Raw genomic sequence first — 24,083 nt, 5'->3', positions numbered from 1 at the left:
CGCCCTGTGCTGACCCACGCCCGCGCCCCCTCCGCGCCCGCACCCCCCCCCCCCCCGCGCCCGCACCGGAGCTTGGGCTTCGGGGTGCTCAGCACGCTGTCGTCGTCCTCCAGGTCGGGGCCGCTGTCGCTGGGGTTCTCCATGTCCAAGGTGTCGTACAGCAGGTCCAGGTCCTCCTCCACCTCGGGCACGCGCTCCGCGGGGTCCTGCTCCGAGTCCAGGACCTGCAGCCGGGACAGGGCGTGAGGTGGCGCAGGCTGAGGGAGGCCACAGGGCAAAGGGCAGAGGGCACAGAGCCACAGGCACTGGGCGGCCCCGGGACCCTCGGACGGAGGCTCCTCACGGCGCGGATGCCGGACCCGGGGGCAGCGGCGCAGGCCCTGCTGCTGCATGGCCAGGCCACACGGGTGCGGGGCCCTGGGCAGGCCCAGCGGGAGCCTGCAGCACAGCGGGCCGCCCTCGGGCGTCTGCGCCAGGCCCTTCCCGGCAGCCGTGTGCCCCGGCCCCATGGCGCCGGCGCGGGGCGACCCAGCCTCTACACGCAGGGCGCGTGGGGGCGGTCCTCGCGGGCAGTCCCCTCACGGGCAGACCCGCCACACGTCCCTCCTGCGCCCCCGCTGGGCGCCCGTGTCCCCGCTCCGCGTGCGGCCACCTGGCGTCCCCATGGCGGGTCTGCGTTCTGAGCAGACGCCTGCCTCTTTCCCGCACCGGCTGGTCTCTGGAGAAAACGCGCCGGCCTCGCCCGTTCCTCGCGGACCCAGCAGCGTCTGAGCTGTTCCTGCTCCGCCTGCCGGAGGCGCCGCCTCTCGGGCTCTTCCCGGCTCCCTTTCCACCGAGGGAGAAGCCCCGCCTGTGACTCCGAAGGTGCCGCAGGGTCACACCCACACCTGGCCTCTGGGCGACGCTGTGCCCGCCCCGGCTCTCCTGTGTCTCCGAGGAGCCTCGCCTGCCCGTCTTCAGCGGGAGTTCAGCTCCAGCCCCCACACCAGCCTCCATCCCCGGGCGGTGGTGTCAGTCCGGTGGGGCGAGTGGGGGGGCGGGGACGCGATGTCCGCCGGGTCCTTGTGCTGCGAGAGCTGTTCCCGAAGAGCCCAGGCCCTAGGCATCCCCACCTGGAGCCCAGCCTGTGCTCCCGACGCCCACGCCCCGCCCCCAGCCCTGAGGGTGGTGATGAGGTCAGAGGGCACGACTCCAGCTGCTTCTCCCCACGCTGCGGTTTACGGGAGCCCCGCCTTTCCAGGGGAGTCAGGACACTGGCCGGCCCTGCAGAGAGGCCGCGGGTGCGACAGGCAGGAGGCGGGCCCCTCATGCCCTGCCCCTGGGGCTGGTCCTTGAGTTAAAATTCAAGAAACAACGCCGGTCTCCCGGGCCTCGGCACAGCCTCGAGGGGTCCCCACCCGCCGCCCCGCAGACAGGCGCTGGGGTGACGGGGAGCGGGCGGCTCACCTCCTCGGACACCTTGAACCGTCGCAGCAGCGCCACGACCTTCTGCTTGAAGTTCTGTTGCTGTGGGGGGATAGCAGGCTCAGCCCGGCGTCTGTAAACGGGCTCCCAGAGCTCACAACAGGGGCCTCCACAGGCACTTCACCGCGGTGTGGCAGACTCAGCACCCCCCCCCCCCCGGGCACCTCCATGGCTCTCCCAGCGCCACTGCCCGTCCCGAGGCGCCCGCTGGGCTGCTGGTGCGTGGGCAGCTCTGGCTGCTCTCAGCCCCCCCCGTGGGGGGCAGCCTACACAAGGAGGCCCACCCCGCTGCTCCCCCTCCACAGCTGTGGGGCAGCTGCGCCCCGGCTTTGGGACCAGGGGGACCTTCTGTGACACGCTGAGCCTGGAGCTGACAGCCTGCCAGTCCCTCTGGGCAGCAGGGGGCAGCCTGGAGCCCCATGTGACGCACCTGCCAGGGGAGCTGGCTCACCGAGCACCACGCAGACCCCACCACGGCCACACGTGGCAACGCCACCTGCACACCGTCTCTAGGAGACGTGTGCTGAGGCCGGCGTGGCAGCTCGCTGCCTGACCTGAGGCTCCACCCGCCGCCCCGGACCCCCCAATGTCAGCAAAGCGTGTCCACGGACCCTGGTCATGGAGGCCGCCCTCACGACCGAGCGCCGCTGCTTCTTGGGCTTGCCCACGTCGAAGTCATCCTCGTCCAGGTCCTGCGGGGGCACGGCTGAGCGGGCGGCGCGGGCAGGGCCCCCTCCGGCAGACGGGAGCCGCCTCTGGGCGCCCTCGGGTGGGCGCCGAGCCCCGCCCTGCCGCCCGCAGCTCGGGCCCACGTGCCGGGTACCTGCCCGTGGGCCGCGTCGTCGCTGGCCTCCTGCTCGGAGGAGAAGCTCTCGTACTCCTCCTCGGAGTAATTGTCTGCGGAACGGAGCGCGGAAGGTCAGCGCCGCGGGGTTCTGCCTGTGTCCTGGCGGGGGGGGGGGGGGGGGGGGGGGGCGCGTGCGTGCCCTGGGCTTCTCCACCACCGTGAGTCCCCACCACTCCAGGAACCGCAGCCCTTCCTGCCCAGCACAGGGTTAAGCCGGCATCTCAGGCTTGACTGGGCCCCCACGGCCCCCCTCACCCCACAGGGGACCATGACCCCAACAGGGCGGTGGTGACAGGCCCCGCAGGCACCCGAACACCCGTGACTTCTGCTGCCAGACGATGCCACGGCCTCCGAGGGCAGGGCTGGGACCCGCAGCCAGCCCGGGGCAAGCGCCAGCCCCCAAAGGATGACTGGAGGGCGGGGGCAGGAGGCGGGGAAGGGCCTCGGGCTGCGCACTCACCCGTGGACTTGGCCTTGGGGCCGGCCTGCATGGTGCTGTCCTCGTGGTCGATGGGCTGGCTGGACAGGGAGAAGATCCAGATCTCGGCCACCTTGGCCGAGGCCTCCTTGACGCTGCTGCACAGGCTCAGCACCTGGCCGCCCTCGGGCGGGCGCTGCATCACCTGCAGCCGAGGCAGGGGCACCCATTCCGTCAGCAATGGAGGGGCGGGGCAAGAGGAGGGAGGACAGGGAGGAGGAGATGGGGCGGGGAGGGCGGAGCTGGGGCAGGGCAGGGGAGTGGGGGGCGTGGGCGTGGACGTGGCCTCACCTCGGCCATGTGGATGGCACCCGCGGCCAGCGTCTTGTAGCCCAGGATGGTCCGGTTCTTGTAGCGCTTCCTCCGCTGCAGCATGATCTGCAGCTTGTTGCCTTCCCGCTTCAGGAAGTGGGGGTACTGTGGGGAGGGGCACGCTGCGAGGGCTCAGCCCCCCCAGGCCATGGGGTCACCAAAGGTCACCACCGGCCCACCCACTAGGAACAGCTATGAGTGAGCGAGTATGCGTTGGGGCCATGGCCATCAGCACAGGCTCCCAGTGCGGGCACCGGGCGGCCGGGTCCCCCGTGGGCGGAGCGGGTGGCTCAGGACATCAGAGCGCGTGTAAGAGGAGGTGCTCACAATGGAACCAACCTCCCAAGCTGGGGGGGGGGCCTGGAGGCGCGCTCAGGTGGCTGGAGTGTCTCACTGCAAAGCAGGGTCTCGGGTTCGAATGTGGTCAGGACACATCCCAGGTTAGGTGCGGGAGGCATCATGGGTGATTTCCCCTCCCTCTCCCTTACCCTCTCTAAAAATCAATGTGAAAAGCACGTCCTTAGTTACGATTGAAAACACAACGGCAGGTGGCTGGGTGGATAGAGCACGTCCCAGATTCAATCCCGGCCCAGGCCCCGCGTGTGGGCTCGGTCCCCGGTGGAGGCAGTGAGGGAGGAACCGATCCATGTTCTCTCTCATCATGGGTGTTTCTCCCTCTCCCTTCCTCTCCGAGACCAACACAGACATATTTAATAAAAACAGAACACCCACTGCGGGCTCACACTGTGCACCTCTACTTGTCCTGTTAGTCCTCACCCGAGGACGTTTCCCACTGCTTTTTACTTTTATTCTTGTAAACACATTTTATTGGCTTCAGAGAGGAAGGAAGAGAGAGAGAGAAACATCCACAATGAGAAAGAATCATGGATCGGCTGCCTCCTGTAAGTCCCCCACTGGGGATGGAGCCCACAACCCAGGCATGTGTCCTTGACCGGAATCGAACCCAAGACCCTTTGGTCCCCAGGCTGATGCTCTACCAGGGGTCTTCAAACTTCTCTCATTATGAGAATCACCCGGTGGAGGTGTTAAAACACAGATTCCTGATAGCACTTCTTATAGTTAGGATCCGGGAATCTGTGTTTTAACAACTCCACCAGGTGATTCTCATAATGAGAGAAGTTTGAAGAACCCTGCTCTACCCATTGAGCCAAACCGGCTAGGGCTCCACTGCCTTTCAGAGTGAGTGGAAAGGAGGGAAGGGAGAGAGAGAAACACTGTGAAAGAGACACATCGGCTGGTTGCCTCCTGCAGGAGCCCTGACCGAGGCGAGGAGAGAACCCACAGCCCAGGTACAAGCCCTGGACCAGGAATCGAACCTGCAGCCCTCTGGTGTGTGGGCCGGCGCTTTAACCATTGGGCAACACTGCCAGGGCTGGGCATGTATTTAAGAAAAAGGATGACTTGAACATTTTGTAAATTATAGACCTGCCCCTCCCCCAAGAAAACCAACACAGAACCCCGGTGTGCTGTGTGGGCATCAGAGCCAAGCCCAGGGTGGGAGGGGGCTTCGGGGTGTCTGAGACCACAACCCTGTCCACACACGCTCCGTGGGAGACGGACCGGCAGGCAGGGGCCCCACGCGGGGCCCACTCAGCCAGAGGCCCACAGGCGGGCCACGCCCTCTGGCCAGGTCAGGCTCTGGGCACTGCAGACAGAGTCCGGGGCGTCTGTTTCACCCTGGGGTGACCCGGTGTAAGCCGAGCCACCTGCACGGCCCAGCTCCAAAAGGGCCTGAGCTCACACACCAAGTTCCCAGGCGCCCGGTCTTCTCCAAACAGAACGGACCCCCCCCCCCCTCGGCCTCGCTGTCCGCTCTCCCAGGAGGGGTGCTGCCCCCTACCCCCCTTGCCCGGGTCACCTGTGCAGAGGCCCACCTGCAGGGAGAAGGTCAGCGCCAGGTCCGTCTCCACCTGTCCACTGGGGGGCAGCACGATCTCATGGGACCGCAGGACGCGCTTGGAGCCCTGGGGGGAGACAGGGCTCACTCAGCGCCTCCTGGCGGGCCTCTGCCCGCACAGCCCACCCTTCTCTCCGCAGGGAAGGAGCCCGCGCTGGGGAGCAGGGTCCCAGCGCCTACGGGGCCGTGGGGCAGCCCTGGTCTTCGGCCCCCAAGTGCCCTGGGGATCTGCCTCAGCACCGAGATGTGGGGATGGGGATCCACAGCTCCTGAGGCCGAGGCAGGCCGGGGCTGAAGCCTCCTGACCCCGTCACTGACCCAAACTGCCCGGAAGCTGAGGGCTGTGTGGCATCGGGGCACCAGAGGAGGGAAGCGCAGCTGGGCCAGCCTGGGGCTGGTGCTGGGTGGGCACAGGGCGTGGGCACGGGGTGGGCACAGGGTGTGGGCACGGTGTGGGCACGGGTGTGGGCACGGGGTGGGCACAGGGTGTGGGCACGGGGTGGGCACAGGGTGTGGGCACGGGGTGTGGGCATGGGGTGGGCACAGGGTGTGGGCACAGGGTGTGGGCACGGGGTGTGGGCATGGGGTGGGCACAGGGTGTGGGCACGGGGTGTGGGCATGGGGTGGGCACGGGGTGTGGGCACGGGGTGGGCACGGGGTGTGGGCACGGGGTGGGCACAGGGTGTGGGCACGGGGTGGCACAGGGTGTGGGCACAGGGTGTGGGCACGGGGTGGGCACGGGGTGTGGGCACGGGGTGTGGGCACGGGGTGTGGGCACATGGGGTGGGCACGGGGTGGGCACAGGGTGTGGGCATGGGGTGTGGGCACGGGGTGGGCACAGGGTGTGGGCACGGTGTGGGCACGGGGTGTGGGCACGGGGTGGGCACAGGGTGTCACCGTGCTCTGGGAGGCCCGTCTGCCCTCGGGGGACAGGACTGCGCCCCAGGAGGACCCCAGCCCTGCCGGAGCCTCAGGACTGCCCTCCAGCAGCCGCAGCTGAGGCCCCTGCTCCCCACACTCCCCTGCTGCCTGCGGAGCCACCCTCTCGGGCGGGCGGCGGGCACCTCGGAGCCCAGGCCAGGAGGGGCACTTGCCTGCATCTTCACAGCGATCACCACCGAGATGAGCTCCTTCTCCAGCTCCTTGAAGACCACCAGCTTCTTCAAGGTCAGACTGCACAACCTGCAAGGTCACAGGTGCTCAGGGCGCCCGCCTCCCACCCGCCTCGAGCCCAGAGAAGCCACAGCTGGACCACCACCCTCCACCCTCGGCCTCCAGCTCACAGTCACTGCAGGAGATGGACCATCAAGTCTCTGGGGAGCCCGGCCCTGGCCCACACTGCCGGGAGCCTCTGGGGGTCCCTGCACGTGGGGAGCACCCAGGCGGTCAGCCAGGCACCCCTCTCTGGAGGGTCCCGGAGGTGCCTGGGTGAGGGTCCATGGGCAGACCAGGATGCCAATGCCCCAGGCTGTGAGGCATCTGCCTCCCCCACCAAGGCCCCACCCACAGGCCCACTGTTCTGGGCAACACAACGTCAGAGGATGGTATCCAGCCCAGGGGACATGCCTGCACGTCCACCGGCCTCGCTGCAGCGTCTGCACGGAGACCAGGCCCACCTCCCAGAAGCCCGCACACTCTGGGCCCCCAGCGTACCCCCCAGGACGGAAGCGTGAGGGCTGTGCAGCCCACGCCACTGCCAGGCCAGGCAGCAGGCCTCTCGTGCTCTCCCACACGGACGTCAGCCTGACAAGCCCCACGTCTGCCTCCCAGCCAGGAAACCCAGACTTCCCGTGCCATCCCCGAGCTGTCACTCAGTTCCCAAGGTAGGCATCGGAACCCCAGGAGCAGGACAGATGCCCGACATGCCAGGCCACAGGCAGAGTGCCCACTGGCACCAAAGTTGGGCTGTGAGGGGAAGAGGACCGAGGAGCCGGACTGAAGGGGCTGGCGCTCACCAGGACAGCCCGCCGGCCACACCAGCAGCGAGCGCGCTCGGAGCGCTGGCACAGCGGGCACGTTCCCTGACCAGCTGGCGTGCGCGATCGACACGGGCAGGGCGGGAGCTCCCGGGCCCGGGCAACCCAAAGGCCACGGGATGGAGGCAGCGGGCGCGGGGCGGCCAGGAGAGCTCGGAGGGCAGCGCGCGCCGGAGCCACCGGAGAGAGGCCTCACCCAGCCACGAAGACACGAGGCGAGGGCCCATCAGGCCCAAGGGGAGGGCAGGCCAGGAGAGGAAATCAACCCAAAAGCTGGCTCTTCGGGAAGATGACAAAATGGACAAACCTCCACAGACAGAGGAAGACACTGACGGGTGCTGGCGGGGGAGTGGCCGTCCGCACTGCGTTCGCACACGTGAGTGAGCACGAGCTCGGAGACGCTGGGCCACAGGCCGCGATTCCCAGGCACAGGGCACAGGGCACAGGGCACAGGCGCCACTCACTGGGCGGACGCCGTCTGAACAGCCTCACCACCGAGAAGGAGCGGACGGCGAGAAGCCTCCGCAGGAGAAACCGGCAGCTGACCCCGGACGCAGCGCCCGACCTCCCAGGAAAAGGGCGAGAGCAGCGTCCGCTGAGGGAGCAGCTCCCGCTCAGCACAGCACACCGCCAGGACGCCCGGGACCCTCCTGAGCAGAGGCAGGGCGAGGCCGGACCGCGCGGCGTGTCCAGGGAGGCAGGGCTGGCTCCACGCCAGAAATCCATCGTCACCATCGCCAGGCGGGTCAGGAAGCCCTCACCTCCTCAAGGCGCCAGAAGCACCTCAGAGGAGTTCCACATCCCCGCGACGGAGGGACCACTGAACCTGACCGCCCAGGCAGGGCCCGGGCCAGCACCGTCCTATAGGATGCCAGCGCGGGGCAGGCCCGGGCCAGCACCGTCCTATAGGATGCCAGCGCGGGGCAGGCCCGGGCCAGCACCGTCCTATAGGATGCCAGCGCGGGGCAGGCCCGGGTCAGCATCGTCCTCCGGGCCACCAGCGCGGGGCAGGCCCAGGTCAGCACCGTCCTATAGGATGCCAGCGCGGGGCAGGCCCAGGTCAGCACCGTCCTATAGGATGCCAGCGCGGGGCAGGCCCGGGCCAGCACCGTCCTATAGGATGCCAGCGCGGGGCAGGCCCGGGTCAGCACCGTCCTATAGGATGCCAGCGCGGGGCAGCCCGGGCCAGCACCATCCTATAGGCCGCCAGCGCGGGGCAGGCCCGGGTCAGCACCGTCCTATAGGATGCCAGCGCGGGGCAGGCCCGGGCCAGCACCGTCCTATAGGATGCCAGCGCGGGGCAGGCCCGGGTCAGCACCGTCCTATAGGATGCCAGCGCGGGGCAGGCCCGGGTCAGCACCGTCCTATAGGATGCCAGCGCGGGGCAGGCCCGGGCCAGCACCGTCCTATAGGATGCCAGCGCGGGGCAGGGCCTATGGGCCGCCAGCGCGGGGCAGGCCCGGGCCAGCACCGTCCTATAGGATGCCAGTGCGGGGCAGGCCCGGGCCAGCACCGTCCTATAGGATGCCAGCGCGGGGCAGGCCCGGGTCAGCACCGTCCTATAGGATGCCAGCGCGGGGCAGGCCCGGGCCAGCACCGTCCTATAGGATGCCAGCGCGGGGCAGGCCCGGGCCAGCACCGTCCTATAGGATGCCAGCGCGGGGCAGGCCCGGGCCAGCACCGTCCTATAGGATGCCAGCGCGGGGCAGGGCCTGGGCCGCGCCGTCCTGCGGGCCGCCAGCGTGGCGCTGGGAGGGAGGCGGCCCTTCTTGCTGGCGGACCTGAGCCCCGAGCACCTCCTGGACCGTGAGCTCAGCGAACCCTCCAAATGCCGCCCATGAACAGCAGCCGTAGTGCTACCGGCCTCAACAGACAACCGAGTGGCACACTAGGGAAGCGCAGTGTGAGTTTTTTATTTCGGAGAGGAAGGGCGGGAGAGAGACAACATCCACGAGGAGAGAATCAGGGCCGGCTGCCTCCTGCACGCCCCGCACTGGGGATGGAGCCGCACCCGGGCCTGGGCCCTGGCTGGGATTGAACCCTGACCTCCTGGTTCATAGGTCGACGCTGAGCCACTGAGCCACGCGGGCCGGGCCGGAAGCTAATTTTTAAAATTCCATTTACAGTGGCTCCTCAGCAAAAACGGAAAAACCTAATCTAACCAGAACCAGCACAGGATCCGAGCCGAGGGCTCCGAGGAGGGGGGTGGGCCCAGCAAGCCTTCTCCGAGGTCTCCACCCGCTGCTTTAAATCCCTGGGAGAGGCAACGGAGCCGAATGCGGGGAACACTGAGCGCAGGGGTGAGGCCAGGCGGGCCCTCCCGCTCCCGCCCCCCCCCCCCAAAGCTCCCCCAGAGTGAGCCAGGCCAGGCCAGCACGCTGATGGGGGAGGGCAGGCGCACAGGCACAGGAATGGGAAGCGGAAGCTTTGCTCGGAGAACACGGCTGCGTGGACGGGGCCTCCCCAGAGCGAAAGAACGGTCACACCAACAAGGAAAGCCACGACCCCGCTGCCGGGGCGCGGCCGCGCCAGGGGGTGAGGGCTGGGCTGCAGCGGTGGTCACAGCAGCCCGGAGTCAGCCAGAGAGGGAATGGGTGGAGCAGTAACAGCCGGCCGCCTGGCTGGCTGGCGACCGGGGACCCGGGAACCAGAGGTCGCCCGCCTGGTTGCTGGTGGCGGCTCAGGAGGCGACCCGCGGAGGATGTTCCTCTCACCGATGTTCCTCTTTTTACTAACTCTCACTGGAGGGCATTTCCCGCTGATTTTTAGAGGGTGGGAGAGAGGGAAGACAGCGAAACATCCATGTGAGAGAAACGCATTGATGGGCTGCCTCCTGCCAGGGCCCAGGCCAGAGAAGCCTGCAATGGCGGTATGTGCCCTTGACAAGAATCAAACCCGGGACCCTTCAGTCCACAGGCCCACGCTCTACCCATTGAGCCAAACCATCCAGGGCTCTCATCAATGTTTCTATCTCTCCCTTGCTCTCTCTCTAAAAATCAATGACGACACTGATTTAAAATCAATTAAAAAACTGTTATGGCTATGTACACGCCAGTGGGCACTCTGCACCGTATATGGGTGTCTAACCACCAGCCGTGCACCCAAACTCACACACAGTGACACTGAACATAACCGTGATTGGAAAATCACTTAATTCAGAAAAGAAAATGGGCACAGATCGGACACTTCACAGACAGACACATGGATGGCGCACAGCCTGAGTTACGCTCACCGGCATCAACCAGGAAGCCCAGGCCATGCAGGGGGACCACACAGCTCCTGCCGCGCCCAAACTGAACCCCAACCCCAAGGCCTCCGAGGGGGACGCGGGTGCTGTGCCGTTTAAAGTCCTTTCCCAGAAGCCAGGGGAGCCACGCCCTCAGCGTGCCTCAACCCAGTGCCAGCGCAGCTGCTGCAGGCCCTCCGGCTGAGTGACGTCCCCCAGGCCCTCGCTGGTGTGCTCAGTGGGTAGAGCGTCGGCCTGTGGACAGAAGGGTCTCAGGTTCGATTCCAGTCGAGGGCACATGCCTGGGCTGTGGGCTCAGTCCCCGGTAGGGGGCGTGCAGGAGGTAGCCGTTGCATGATTCTCTCAGCATTGATGTTTCTGTCCCTCTCTCCCTCTCCCTTCCTCTCTGGAATCAATGTATTAAAAACAGGACTTACTCACATATTAAAAAAAAATAACTTCTTAGGACGGTTCTCCCCAAACAGGCTCCACCACTCAGAGCAAGCAGGATGGTCCCACCTAACGGCACCCTTGGCCTATGTGTCCAGGACAGTGTGCCTTCCCTCCGTCCCCAATTCATTCATTCATTCCCTCCCTCCCTCATTCGTTCACTCCCTCCCTCATTCATTCATTCACTCCTTCCCTCATTCCTTCCCCCATTCATTCATTCCTTCCCTCCCTCATTCATTCACTCCTTCCCTCATTCGCTCACTCCCTCCCTCATTCATTCATTCCCTCCCTCCCTCATTCATTCACTCCTTCCCTCATTCGCTCACTCCTTCCCTCATTCATTCATTCCTTCCCTCCCTCATTCATTCATTCACTCCTTCCCTCATTCATTCATTCCTTAACTCCCTCATTCATTCATTTACTCATTCACTTGCTTGATGGCTCACTCATTCATTTATTCACTTGCTCGCTCACAAGCTGGGCTGACTTTGGGCAGAGAGTGCCACAACCTCCTCCGAGGACTGAAATGGGAACATCACCACGAGCAGAGTCAGAGACAGCGCAGGGCAGACACGTGGCCACAGGGCCCTGCAGGCCAAGGCTTTGTCCCGAGCACAAAGGCCCTCAGAGAAGCACAGAGCCCACACTTGGAAGGCCACAGAGGGGCTCCCCAGCAGCCCAGCCCCAGCCCCAGGCCTCCAGCCGCGGCCCGGCCATCCTGCCATCGGCCACACAGGCCCGCAGGGACACAGCACCCCTGGGCCCGGTGCCTCTGCTCCAGATCCACCGGGTGGTGTCCTGCTCCAGAACCCTCCCTGCCCCTTTGCTTACAGCGTGACGGCGTGGACAGCGGGATGTCACGGGCGAGTCAGTGGCGGCGGGACCTCCACATGGGGCAGCCATCACCTCCACTCCGGACGCCTCCTCACCCGCCAGGCCCCCTGGCCTTGGCCTCCGCCCTCGGGCTCCTGCCCCGGCAGGCGCCATGGCACTGCCCTCGTCCCAGGACCCCTCGACCCGGGGCCTCTGCTCCACGCCGCAGAGCCCTGTGCTGGGCCCGGGCCCCCACGGCTCGGGTGGGGACATCAGGCCGTGCGAGGGGCCGCTGTGCGTGGGGCTGTGACTGTCGAGAGCAAGTTTTGTTCTGAGTGATGTGGGGGCCCCATGGTGACCCTCTGTAGCCCACAGAGAGGTCCCCAGCATCGCCAGCTGGAGGCATGCACCCCCGGCAGGGCTGGGCATGGGGCAGAGCGTGGATGGGTTTCTGGGAAATGCGGCCGCTGTGGGAGCGCGGACCCTCTGCTCCCCTGCAGGCCCGGGACCCGGGACACGGCCAGGCCTCTGTGTCCCCGCGTGCTGACGCGTCTGTGGGAGGGAGAACTGAGGGGCCTTTTGTCCCGGCTGGCCGGCCGTGCCACCGCGGGTCTGTCTCAGTGGGCGCTGGGCTCCGCGGTGGCCGCTGGCCAGGGGCCCCACGCCCGCCGCCTCCAGGAAGAGGCCGGGGGCAGAGGCGGCTCCGGTGGGCTCCCGGGGCCCCCTCAGCAGCGCCGGCGGCAGCCCCATAGGCGGCCCCACAGGCAGCGCCACAGGCGGCCCCACAGGCGGCCCCACAGGCAGCCCCAGCAGCAGCCCCACAGGCGGCCCCACAGGCAGCCCCAGCAGCAGCCCCACAGGCGGCCCCACAGGCAGCCCCACGGGCGGCCCCACGGGCGGCCCCACGGGCGGCCCCACGGGCGGCCCCACGGGCGGCCCCACGGGCGGCCCCACGGGCGGCCCCACGGGCGGCCCCACAGGCAGCGGCAGAGGGCGGGCTCCGCCTCTGGCCGCCCCGAGGCGTGTCTGGTGTCTGGGCCTTATCTGGACAGCCGCTTCCTGCTCATCAGGAGGCAGGTCAGCGGTGCCTGCGCCGTGGCCAGCGCGCCCGCAGGGGCAGGGGCAGGGGCAGGGGCAGGGGCAGGCAGGGCCTCATCTGGGGAGATGGGACTCCGCAGAGGGATGGCAGGGAGGGGGCCGGGGGCTCTGCCCACCTGCGCCCAGCAGAGGCCAACTCCACGGGCGACAGGGCATGGGGGAGGTGGAGCCAGGCCTGGGTCGGGGGGCAGCACGGCCAGTGGACGGAGCCGCGGGCCCTGCAGAGCCTGTGTCTGTGGGGACGGCTCCAGCCTGTGTGGACGTGGGAAACGCCCCCTCGGCTTGGGGCCCTGGCACTCTGGTCCCAGCCACCAGGAGGCCCCTGGGTGACTCAGAGGCCGGGTCACCCCTGCCCCTCGCTCCAGCCCAGTGCCCCTCACCAGCGCTCAGGGAACCCCACTGTCCCCGCTGGCCAGGGCCCTGCCTGGGCTTCCTGCGAGGGAGGACCCCACGCCCACGCGGGGCTGTAACAGCAGGATGCGCAGCCGGCTGGGGGGGGGGAAGGGCAGAGGGGGCGCAGCAGCAGGGGCTCAGGCTGGGAGCCGGAAGCACCAGGCGGGGCCCCATGATCCCCCTCAGGGCCTGCTCCCCGACCTGCTCCCAAAGCCTCCAGGGCTGAGCCACGGCCCGGGGCGTAGGCGCCCCATCACACCCGACACGCTGGACACAGCCCCCACGTGAGGGCATCGGGGCCCGCCCTCCACTCGCTGGGCCCCTCACCCCCGGCCACCCTGCTCCACTCATCCTGCTGAGGAACGCGATGGGGACAGCAGCGCTGGCTGCACCCGACAACACGAGCCCAGCTGGCTGCGCCCTGCTCCCCTCCCTGGCCTCTGCCTCCCGGCCTCTCCCCGGCCTCCCCTGGCCCTCCCAGCCTCCCCCCGACCCTCCCAGCCTCCTCCCGGCCTCCCCCGGCCTCCCCTGGTCCTCCCATCCTCTCCCCGGCCCTCCCAGCCTCCTCCCAGCCTCCCCTGGCCCTCCCAGCCTCCTCCCGGCCTCCCCGGCCCCTGCCCAGCCCTCCCAGCCTCCCCCCGGCCCTCCCAGCCTCCTCCCGGCCCTCCCAGCCTCCTCCCGGCCTCCCCCGGCCCTCCCAGCCTCCTCCCAGCCTCCCTGGCCCCTGCCCAGCCCTCCCAGCCTCCCCCCGGCCTCCCCGGCCCCCGCCCGGCCCTCCCAGCCTCCCCCGGCCCTCCCAGCCCCCCCGGCCCCCGCCCGCAGGCCCCGTGCAGCACCAGTGAGGCTCTCGGTCCCAATAGGGTCCTCGGCCACCGCAGCCTCGGGCAGAGCAGCGCTCTGGAAGCCTGGACCCCGGCTGTCGGGCCTCCACAGCCTCTCGGCTGAGCCTCGGCGCCTCGGCTGAGGGCCTCTTCTCCCCGCTCCCGGCAGCAGCCCCCAGCAGGCTCCCGTGCGCCAGGCTCCGGGGAAGGGCCACGCCGAGGGGTCAGCGCCAGTTCCCGCCCGCCATGGGCACGGCCACCGCCTGGGCGGCTCTCACGCTGAGGCCAGGCTGGCTGGGCTGCCCGGTGCTGGGGGCCGGCACGGTGGGGGCCTGCCTCGGCCTGTCCTCCCAGGAAGGACGCCGGTGGGGCTGGCACTCGCCTCCCTCGGCTCCCCATCCCCCCGCCCTGCCAGGCTGTGAGCCCCTGGACCGCAGGCTCCGGGGCTGCCGCCGGGGGGAGGGCGCGGCAAGTGTGCCCCAGCTGCGCCCAGGGACCGCCTGGCCCTCGCCAGCCAGGGGAGGAGCGGGGAACGCTCAGGCGGGGCCCCCACTCCCCTAGAGCTCCCAGGGCAGTTCCCCCGCCCGGCCAGCCGTGCTCCGGCGGGAGCCAGCCGGGGAGAAGGCCTGGTGCTGGGGCTTCCTCCGGCGAGGAAGGCGACAGCTGCCAGGGAGCGTCACTGGTTAATCCCAGCAGCTCCTTCCATCGATTGTTCCCAGACCACGGGGGGAGGGGGAGAGGGGGAGGAGTGGGGGAGGAGGGAGAACCATCCAGGTGAGAGAGAGGGGCCTCGATTGGTTGGCCCCCACGGGCGCCCAGCCGGGACTGGGGGTCACACCTGCACCCCAGGACATGCCCTGGACCCGGAGTCAAGCCCACAGCCGCTGGCGGGCGGGCGACAGGCCAACCCGGAGAGCAGGCCAGGGCCCGGGAGCAAATCCTGATGACAAGCCGGCGCCAGGCCGGGCCCGAGGCCAGAGGGGTCTGCACAGGCCGTGCCCGGAGGGGGCCGCAGAGCCCGCAAACCGCAAGCGCACCGCCGGCCACACGTCTTTCCCCGCCTCTGCCCGCTGCGGGGGTCCACGCACTGCTGCCCTGCCCTCGCGCCGGGGCCGCGCGCCGCCCGCCCGCCCGCCCGCCCGCCCGGCTTCTCCACCGAGAGCAGCCGGCACAGGAGGCCACCGGAGCCCGGTGCAGGCCGCCGCGCCCCCTCCCCGGGGCCTCTGCGGTGGGGACACAGGGAGGGAGCGTCACCGGCCGGGCCGGAGTGCTGAGTGTGCCCCAGGCGGGCGGGGGGGAGGCATTGCCGGCAGCTGGTCACCGCCCGGCCCGGCCCGGCCGCTCTCCAGGAGGCGGCAGGAGGGGCTGTGGACCAGGACGGGGCCAGGCCAGGCACGAGGACCCGCACTGCCCAGACCGCGGAGAGCGGCCTTCAGGGCCCGGAGCGGCCGCAGGGCTGACCCAGCGGAACCCGCTCCGCCCTGGAGGGCGGCCAGCGTGCTGCTCTGGGCCGGGCAGGCCCGCTGCCGTCTCCCCTGCGAGTGACCGGGGAGGGCGAGGGGCAGACACAGGAGACGCACCGGCCCGGCCCTGCCCTGCGCAACCCCGGAGGCCACAGCCTCCCAGCCCTGCGGGGCCCTGCAGCAGCGCCTCCCTCCGGGGCCGCGGCCGCCCGCGGGCCTCAGGGGAAGACACCAGTGCCCACCGCCCGCAGTGCCAGGGGGAGAGACGCCCCCGCTCCCACGTCCCCCACCACGCGCTCCGCCTGGTTACCACGCTCCAGGGCCCGGCCTGAGCTCCACAGGCAAGAGCCTCCAGGACGCGGCACCACATGGGCACCAAGGCTGCCTCCCCAGAGGGGCACCACGTGGGCCCCGCAGCTGCCTCCCCAGAGGGGCACCATGTGGGCCCCGCGGCTGCCTCCCCAGAGGGGGCACCACGTGGGCCCCGCGGCTGCCTCCCCAGAGGGGCACCATGTGGGCCCCGCGGCTGCCTCCCCAGAGGGGCACCTTGTGGGCACTGAGGCTGCCTCCCCAGAGGGGGCACCTTGTGGGCACTGAGGCTGCCTCCCCAGAGGGGGCACCTTGTGGGCACTGCGGCTGCCTCCCCAGAGGGGGCACCTTGTGGGCACTGAGGCTGCCTCCCCAGAGGGGGCACCTTGTGGGCACCGAGGCTGCCTCCCCAGAGGGGGCACCTTGTGGGCACTGAGGCTGCCTCCCCAGAGGGGGCACCTTGTGGGCACTGAGGCTGCCTCCCCAGAGGAGCACCATGTGGGCACTGAGGCTGCCTCCCCAGAGGGGGCACCATGTGGGCACTGAGGCTGCCTCCCCAGAGGGGGCACCACATGGGCACCAAGGCTGCCTCCCCAGAGGGGGCACCATGTGGGCACTGAGGCTGCCTCCCCAGAGGGGGCACCTTGTGGGCACCGAGGCTGCCTCCCCAGAGGGGGCACCATGTGGGCACCGAGGCTGCCTCCCCAGAGGGGGCACCTTGTGGGCACCACGGCTGCCTCCCCAGAGGGGGCACCTTGTGGGCACCACGGCTGCCTCCCCAGAGGGGGCACCATGTGGCCACCGCGGCTGCCTCCAGAGGGGGCGAGGGTCTGTGTTCGCTGCAGATGCCTGGACACACGCAGTGCAGTCTCCACCTTCCAAATCTGCCCGACAGGGACCCCACGCCCCTCCAGGCAGGAGGAACCGGCTCTACACCCTGCACCCAGTTCAGGCCTCCCGCAGGGTCCGTCTGGCACCCACGGAGCACACGCTCCCCTCCCGCACGGGGCCATGGGCAGGACCGAGGAAGCCAGCCCGAGGGGGCGGCCTGGGTCCCAGCGGGAGTCCCGCCAGGTGCACCGGAGGGCAGCCTGGCCAGGCACATGCACAGCGGGGCCAGAGGGTGGCGCTATGGCCAGGCGCCCCAGAGGCCCGGTCCACAGGCCGTGCACCCCCCCCAGTCAGCTTCCTTAGTCTCTCCTGGACGCAGCGCCCCCTCCCCAGGGCTGCCAAGGCGGCACCCAGCTCAAACCCTGCACCCCCACCCACTCACCCACCTGCTCCTGCACCCTCCCCCCAACACACCCCAAAACAGATGGCGACTTCCCCAAACCAGCGCACCCACACCCTGAGCACATGGGCCCCAGCTCCTCCCTCGGGCTCTGGGCAGGACTGGGGACCCGCCCCCCACGGAGCCGAGGCCCGCAGCGCCCGTGCCCCTCGCATGGGACACGGACACCCGGAGAGAGGGCTGGGAGCTGGCCGCTGCTTCGGGGGACAGGCCTGCCCGGAGGGAAGGGCTACATGCGTTGGCGGTGTTCTGGAAGCGGGAGACAGAGGACGGGGCAGACACAACCAAAGAGAGGCTGAGGACTTTCCAGAATAATGGAGGGCAGAGGAGCCACAACTCAACCACGAAAAAGTAGCTAGAAAAACCCCGTATGTTTGGAAACGAAGAAACTCTGAAATATCCCATCAGGTTAAAGAAAGGATGACGGGAAGATGTACAGATAATGTGAACGGGACGATTCTACACGTAAAAGCACGCGAGTGACGAAAGGTCCCAGGCACTTCCCTCCGGTGGTGAACATGGCGGAGCCCGGCAGGCCTGGCTCAGTGGGTGAGCGTCGACCTGTGAACCAGGAGGTTACGGTTCGATTCCCAGTCAGGGCACAGGCCCAGGTTGTGGACTCGATCCCGGGGCGGGGGGGGGGGGGGGGGTGTGCAGGAGGAGCTGGTCCATAATTCCTTCTGATCACTGACGTTTCTCTCTCTCCCTCTCCCTTCCTCTCTGAAATCAATAAAAAATGTGTATGTTTAAGACGTGTTTGCTGCACTCCGTACCCTCACAACGAGCACAGAGGCGGCCCTGGAGAGGAGCTGGGACCGAGAGGATGAGGGCAGCCGCTGGCCTGGGCGATGGCCATCACTCCGAAACCGCCTTCTCACGGAGCCGACACCCACCGTGCCGGGGCGAGAGAAGAGGGAAGACACATTCCCGCAGCCGGCACCCCCTCCCCGGGCAGAGCAGCTCTGAACACAAAAGCCTGACCTGGAAGCAGCCCAGACGCCGCCCTGGCCGCCCTGGCCGCAGGACGAGGCCAGCCTGCGAGCTGTCCGCCCCGGCCCTGAAGTCTGGACCTGGGGGTGGGCAGACACACGCCTGCCGGGGTGCAGAGCCTGGACGCAGACCTCTGGCTGCTGGGGGCCGCAGGGCACCCAGCTGTCACACGCACGCCCCGCTGACTCCTGAGTGCAAACCGGACCCCGTGACCGCCTCCCAGGCCAAGCGACGGGAGGCACCGGACCGCGCCTCCTTAAAAACATATTTGTGTCTTAAACGTGGGGACAGCGGCACGTGCACAGATGTCCCAGCCCAGACACTGACAATTAACACGTGAACCTCAGCGGGGATTGCACTGGTTCATCCGACCGGACTCCTCGGGGCCAGGCAGGAGTGGGGAGGGCGGGCTCCGCTGATGAGGCTGGGGCTCAGGGTGAGCGGGGAGGACGCTGTCACCACGAGGAAATCCACGAACCTGCCTCGGCCACCACCACCGCCGCCACCGCCACCGCCATCCCCACCGCCACCGCCACCACCGCCATAGCCACCACCGCCATAGCCACCACCGCCATAGCCACCACCGCCATAGCCACCACCGCCATAGCCACCGCCACCACCACCACCGCCATAGCCACCACCACACCACCACCACCACCGCCACCACCACCGCCATAGCCACCACCGCCACCGCCACCCCACCGCCATCCCACCGCCACCACCGCCACCACCGCCACCACCGCCACCACCGCCACCCCACCGCCATAGCCACCACCGCCATAGCCGCCACCGCCATAGCCACCACCGCCACCCCACCGCCATAGCCACCACCGCCATAGCCACCACCGCCATAGCCACCACCTCTGCCAGCCCACCGCCACAGCCACCACCACCACCACCCCACCGCCACCACCGCCACCACCACCACCACCACCGCCACCACCGCCATAGCCACCACCACCGCCGCCGCCATAGCCACCACCACCACCGCCATCCCACCGCCATAGCCGCCATAGCCGCCATAGCCACCCCACCGCCACCCCACCGCCACCACCGCCATAGCCACCACCACACCACCGCCATAGCCATAGCCACCGCCATAGCCACCGCCACCGCCGCCACCGCCACCGCCACCTCACCGCCATAGCCGCCATAGCCGCCATAGCCACCACCATAGCCACCACCGCCATAGCCACCGCCATAGCCACCACCGCCATAGCCGCCACCGCCATAGCCGCCACCGCCATAGCCACCACCGCCATAGCCGCCACCGCCATAGCCACCGCCATAGCCACCACCGCCATAGCCGCCACCGCCATAGCCGCCACCGCCATAGCCACCACCGCCATAGCCACCACCGCCACCACCGCCGCCACCACAGCCACCACAGCCACCGCCGCCGCCGCCGCCGCCGCCGCCGCCGCCGCCACCACCGCCACCACCGCCACCACCGCCACCGCCACCCCACCGCCACCCCACCGCCACCGCCATAGCCACCACCGCCATAGCCACCACCGCCATAGCCACCACCGCCATAGCCGCCATAGCCACCACCACCACCACCACCGCCGCCACCGCCGCCACCGCCGCCACCACCGCCGCCACCGCCGCCACCGCCGCCACCGCCGCCACCGCCACCGCCACCACCACAGCCGCCACCGCCACCACCGCCATAGCCACCGCCACCGCCGCCACCGCCATAGCCACCACCACCGCCACCGCCACCGCCATAGCCACCGCCACCGCCACCGCCATAGCCACCGCCATAGCCACCGCCACCGCCACCGCCATAGCCACCGCCATAGCCACCGCCACCGCCACCGCCATAGCCACCGCCATAGCCACCGCCACCGCCACCGCCACCGCCACCTCCACCGCCACCGCCATAGCGGCCACCGCCACCACCGCCATAGCCACCGCCACCGCCACCGCCATAGCCACCGCCACCGCCACCGCCACCGCCACCGCCATAGCCACCGCCACCGCCACCGCCACCACCACCGCCGCCACCACCATAGCCACCGCCACCGCCGCCACCGCCATAGCCGCCACCGCCACCACCGCCATAGCCACCGCCACCGCCATAGCCACCGCCACCGCCACCGCCACCGCCATAGCCACCGCCACCGCCATAGCCATCCCACCGCCACCGCCATAGCCGCCACCACCGCCACCGCCACCGCCACCGCCATAGCCACCGCCACCGCCATAGCCGCCACCGCCACCACCGCCATAGCCACCGCCACCGCCACCGCCATAGCCGCCACCACCGCCACCGCCACCGCCACCGCCATAGCCACCGCCACCGCCACCGCCATAGCCGCCACCGCCACCACCGCCATAGCCACCGCCACCGCCACCGCCATAGCCACCGCCATAGCCACCGCCACCGCCATAGCCGCCATAGCCACCGCCACCGCCATAGCCACCGCCACCGCCATAGCCACCGCCACCGCCACCGCCATCCCACCGCCATAGCCGCCACCGCCATAGCCACCGCCACCGCCATAGCCACCGCCACCGCCATAGCCACCGCCACCACCGCCACCGCCATAGCCACCGCCACCGCCATAGCCGCCATAGCCACCGCCATAGCCACCACCGCCACCGCCACCACAGCCGCCGCCTGAGAGGGAAGAGCAGGACGGAGCCGTGGCTGACACTGCAGCATGGGCCGCGCACGGATGGACGCCTGGTCGGAAGAGGGGTCCCCACAAATCCAGGCAACCCCCTCGCTGGCCCCAAGGAAGCTGCCGAGACTGAGCCGAGAGGAGGAAGAAAAGGGGCAGGAAGGGGAGGATTTCCCTGACGAGGTCAGACAAGTAGCCTGTTCGGCCATCAGAGGCCATTTCACACCAACCAGTTGGCCAAAGCCCAGTCAGGCAGACTGGCAAGAAGGCCCGAGGGGGCCGGCTCTGGCACAGCGGGACGCTGCCTGGAGTAACGCTGGGCACACCCCCCCCAACCCCATGCCAGCATGTGCTCACACTGGGCACACCCCCCCCAAACCCCATGCCAGCATGTGCTCACACTGGGCACATACACCCCCAAACCCCATGCCAGCATGTGCTCACGCTGGGCACACCCCCCCAAACCCCATGCCAGCATGTGCTCACACTGGGCACATACACCCCCACCCCCATGTCAGCATGTGCTCACACTGGGCACACCCCCCCCCAAACCCCATGCCAGCATGTGCTCACACTGGGCACATACACCCCCAAACCCCATGCCAGCATGTGCTCACGCTGGGCACACACACCCCCAAACCCCATGCCAGCATGTGCTCACACTGGGCACATACACCCCCAAACCCCATGCCAGCATGTGCTCACGCTGGGCACACACACCCCCAAACCCCATGCCAGCATGTGCTCACGCTGGGCACATACACCCCCAAACCCCATACCAGTGTGCTCACGCTGGGCACCCCCCCTAAACCCCATACCAGTGTGCTCACGCTGGGCACATACACCCCCAAACCCCATACCAGTGTGCTCACGCTGGGCACACCCCCAAACCCCACACCAGTGTGCTCACGCTGGGCACATACACCCCCAAACCCCACACCAGTGTGCTCACGCTGGGCACACCCCCCAAACCCCATAGCAGTGTGCTCACGCTGGGCACACCCCCAAACCCCACAGCAGTGTGCTCACGCTGGGCACACCCCCAAACCCCACACCAGTGTGCTCACGCTGGGCACACCCCCAAACCCCACACCAGTGTGCTCACGCTGGGCACACCCCCAAACCCCACACCAGTGTGCTCACGCTGGGCACACCCCCAAACCCCACATCAGCATGTGCTCATGGGAGGCTGCCACCCACAGGCGATGCACCAGGGACGGGGATAGGGATGGGGTCAGGGACGGGAATGGGACAGACAGAAGGCGGAACCAGGCATGGTCGTAACTGGCCCAAACCGTAAACAAGCCAAAGGGCCCGGACGAGAAGCACCCGCTGTCTGGCGGGTCCCCTGCAGAGTGACAGACGTCAGATGGACGCCTCTCAGAAGCGTGGAGATCCAGCAACACCGAGACCAGAAAGAGGACCCTTCCACACAGGCCCGCAGGGCACCACCGGCCGGCCTGGCCAGGAGCGCACGGACAGGGAGCAGCCGCACCAGAGTGGCCACCAATTCTGATCACCAGCCGACCCCCGTGCCAACCCGCCTGACCCCCATCCCCACACAGGCCAAGTGGCTTTGGACTGCAGCTCTGGGGGACAGCCCCCCACGCAGCGCCCACCTCCCCTCACCCCGCCCCACCCCCCGCCCCCAAGCCGGTAAAACTGTGGTCTTTCATGGAGCCGGGGGAGCTGCAGAGACGGCCTGGCAGGCTGCACTCGGCTGGGAGTCTGGGGACACGTGGCCAGGAGGAGGCAAGCATGGACGAGGGGAGCACAAGGCCCAGGGGTGCTGGGACAAGGCAGGGGGACCGACGGGAGCTGGGTGGGGAGGGCCCAGCAGGACCCCTGGCTGGGGGCAACTTCCAGACAGGGAGAGGAGAGGGGTCTAGGCCTGAGCTTGGCTTCGAGGCCACCCTGTCCCCTAGCACAGCCGGGCCCGGCGCCCTGGGGTGGGGAGGGAGGAAGCTCTGCGCCCCGCCGCCTCACTCCCCAAGACCTGTTGAGGAGCTGGCAGAGTGCCTGGGCCCAGCCCGGTCCTGGGCCTGGGGACTGTAGGGCACTCCCGAGCCCCTCCCAAGCGGTCCCCCCTCCCTCCAAGGGCTCCTCCCTGCAGCCCCTGCAGCCGCCTCTATTTCAGAGCCTCCCGGTGCAAGGTCTTCTCTCCCCACCGCCCGGAGCTCCATCCACGGGGACCACCATCTCCGTCCACGGGGACCACCATCGGGAGGAAGCGGCAGAGCCTGAAGCCGAGCCGGGGAAGCTGGGGGCGGAGTGGAGTGGGGCTGACCACAGCGCTGGCCGCGGACACGCCTGGTCCCGCTGTGACCGCGGGGCTTCCCCAAGCGGGACGCCAGCAGGACGCAAAGCGCAGGGGACAGGTCCGAGCAGAGGCTCCAGATTACGGGGCGCAGGGCAAAGCGGGGAGAGGGGAGCCCCTGACACCTCCAGCGCCGAGGGGTCCCCGACCCCAGGACGGCGGGTGAGGCTGAGCTGGTGAAGGCACACGTTCGGTGTCCCCTAGACAGGGTGCCCTGAGGGTCACTGCCCTCCGTGCGGCCGGATGTGAGAGGAATCTGTGTGCCCGCGGAGAGGAGGCAGCCCGGGGCGCTCCTCCAGCACCCCATCACCAGGCTGCTGCCAGGGCCCCCGGGCGCCAACCAGGTGAGCGCCCCGGACAGCCTGGGAGCCGGACCGGGCCCCCTCGGCGCTCAGGGCCGCCCCGCAGGGAACGCGTGCGTCCACAAAGGGGCGCAGACGCCGCAGCCCGCGCGCCAGGTCCCGGGTGGAATCCTGGTGGCCGGTCCCGGGGGGAGGTCCCAGACGGAGATCCCGGGGAGGCCCCGGTGGGGGCGCCGGTGCGAGGTCCTGGGGGCCGGTCCCGGGTGGGGGCCCGGCGGCCGGCAGGTGCGCGCGGGAACAAAGCGCCGGGAGGGCGGCAGGGGTACCTGGGCACGCAGCTGGGGCTGGAGCCGTCCACCTCCCAGGTGGCGAACAGGTTCATGGGCACCGGCGTGTTGAGCGCGGCGGGCGCGCCGGCCAGGCCCAGGCGGCCCCGCTCGGCCATGGCGCCGGCCCCCCGCTCCTCGGCGGTCTGGGGCTGCGGCCCGGCCGCGGACGCGCGGCGGCGGCGGCGGGCGGCGGGCGGGCCGGGCGCGCGGAGGGCGGTGGCGCGGTCACATGGCGGCCGAGCGGCTGGAGCGGCCGGGCGGGCGGCGGACGGGCCCGCGGGCGGCGACCAAGTGCAGCCGCCCCGCCCAGCTTCGCGCGCGCCCCGCCGGCGGGACCGCGCCGCGCGCCCCCGGGCCATGCCCGCGCGCCGGCGCCGCCGCCGATTGGCTGGGCGGGCGCGCGCGCACCCCCCTAGGCCCAATCACGGCCCGCGAGCGCCCTCCGGAAGTGCGGTGACGCACGCCCTCCCCGCCGGCGCCGCGCGAGAACTCCGCCCGCTCCCGCGGGAGCGCGCGCCCGCGCCTGCGCACAGGCCCCGCCCCCGCCCCGCCCCGCCCCGCCCCGCCCCCGGGAGCGGCCGCGGGCCGAGGGGCGCTGGGTCCGCCCGCGGGGGCGCCGGCGAGCGCGCCTCCCAGACCTGGGCCCCGCAGTCCCA

At 69.5% G+C, this 24,083-nt stretch overlaps 1 protein-coding gene across 4 annotated transcripts in view; it reads right to left on the bottom strand.

Annotated features, from left to right (window-relative positions):
* The window catches only part of PACS2 (phosphofurin acidic cluster sorting protein 2), a 32,705-nt gene extending 9,066 nt beyond the window's left edge, over positions 1-23,639 (bottom strand). Inside the window, exons 1-9 of one of the 4 annotated variants that reach the window (XM_036430328.2) lie at positions 23,425-23,639; positions 6,114-6,201; positions 4,997-5,086; positions 3,081-3,206; positions 2,772-2,934; positions 2,288-2,361; positions 2,076-2,156; positions 1,447-1,506; positions 67-224 (exon numbers count right to left, since the gene is read on the bottom strand). In XM_036430328.2, coding sequence (XP_036286221.1) covers positions 67-224; positions 1,447-1,506; positions 2,076-2,156; positions 2,288-2,361; positions 2,772-2,934; positions 3,081-3,206; positions 4,997-5,086; positions 6,114-6,201; positions 23,425-23,543 — 959 coding nt within the window. In that variant the 5' untranslated portion in view covers positions 23,544-23,639. The remainder of the gene's footprint in view (positions 1-66; positions 225-1,446; positions 1,507-2,075; positions 2,157-2,287; positions 2,362-2,771; positions 2,935-3,080; positions 3,207-4,996; positions 5,087-6,113; positions 6,202-23,424) is intronic. The other 3 variants (XM_036430325.2, XM_036430327.2, XM_036430326.2) reach the window with 3 other exon arrangements.
* Positions 23,640-24,083: the final 444 nt, after the last annotated feature.

The sequence above is a fragment of the Pipistrellus kuhlii genome, unplaced genomic scaffold (assembly GCF_014108245.1).
Source record: "Pipistrellus kuhlii isolate mPipKuh1 unplaced genomic scaffold, mPipKuh1.p scaffold_m20_p_107, whole genome shotgun sequence".
Lineage (NCBI taxonomy): Eukaryota > Metazoa > Chordata > Mammalia > Chiroptera > Vespertilionidae > Pipistrellus > Pipistrellus kuhlii.
Note: the sequence above shows the minus strand (reverse complement) of the source record. Positions and strands in the feature narration are given on the sequence as shown.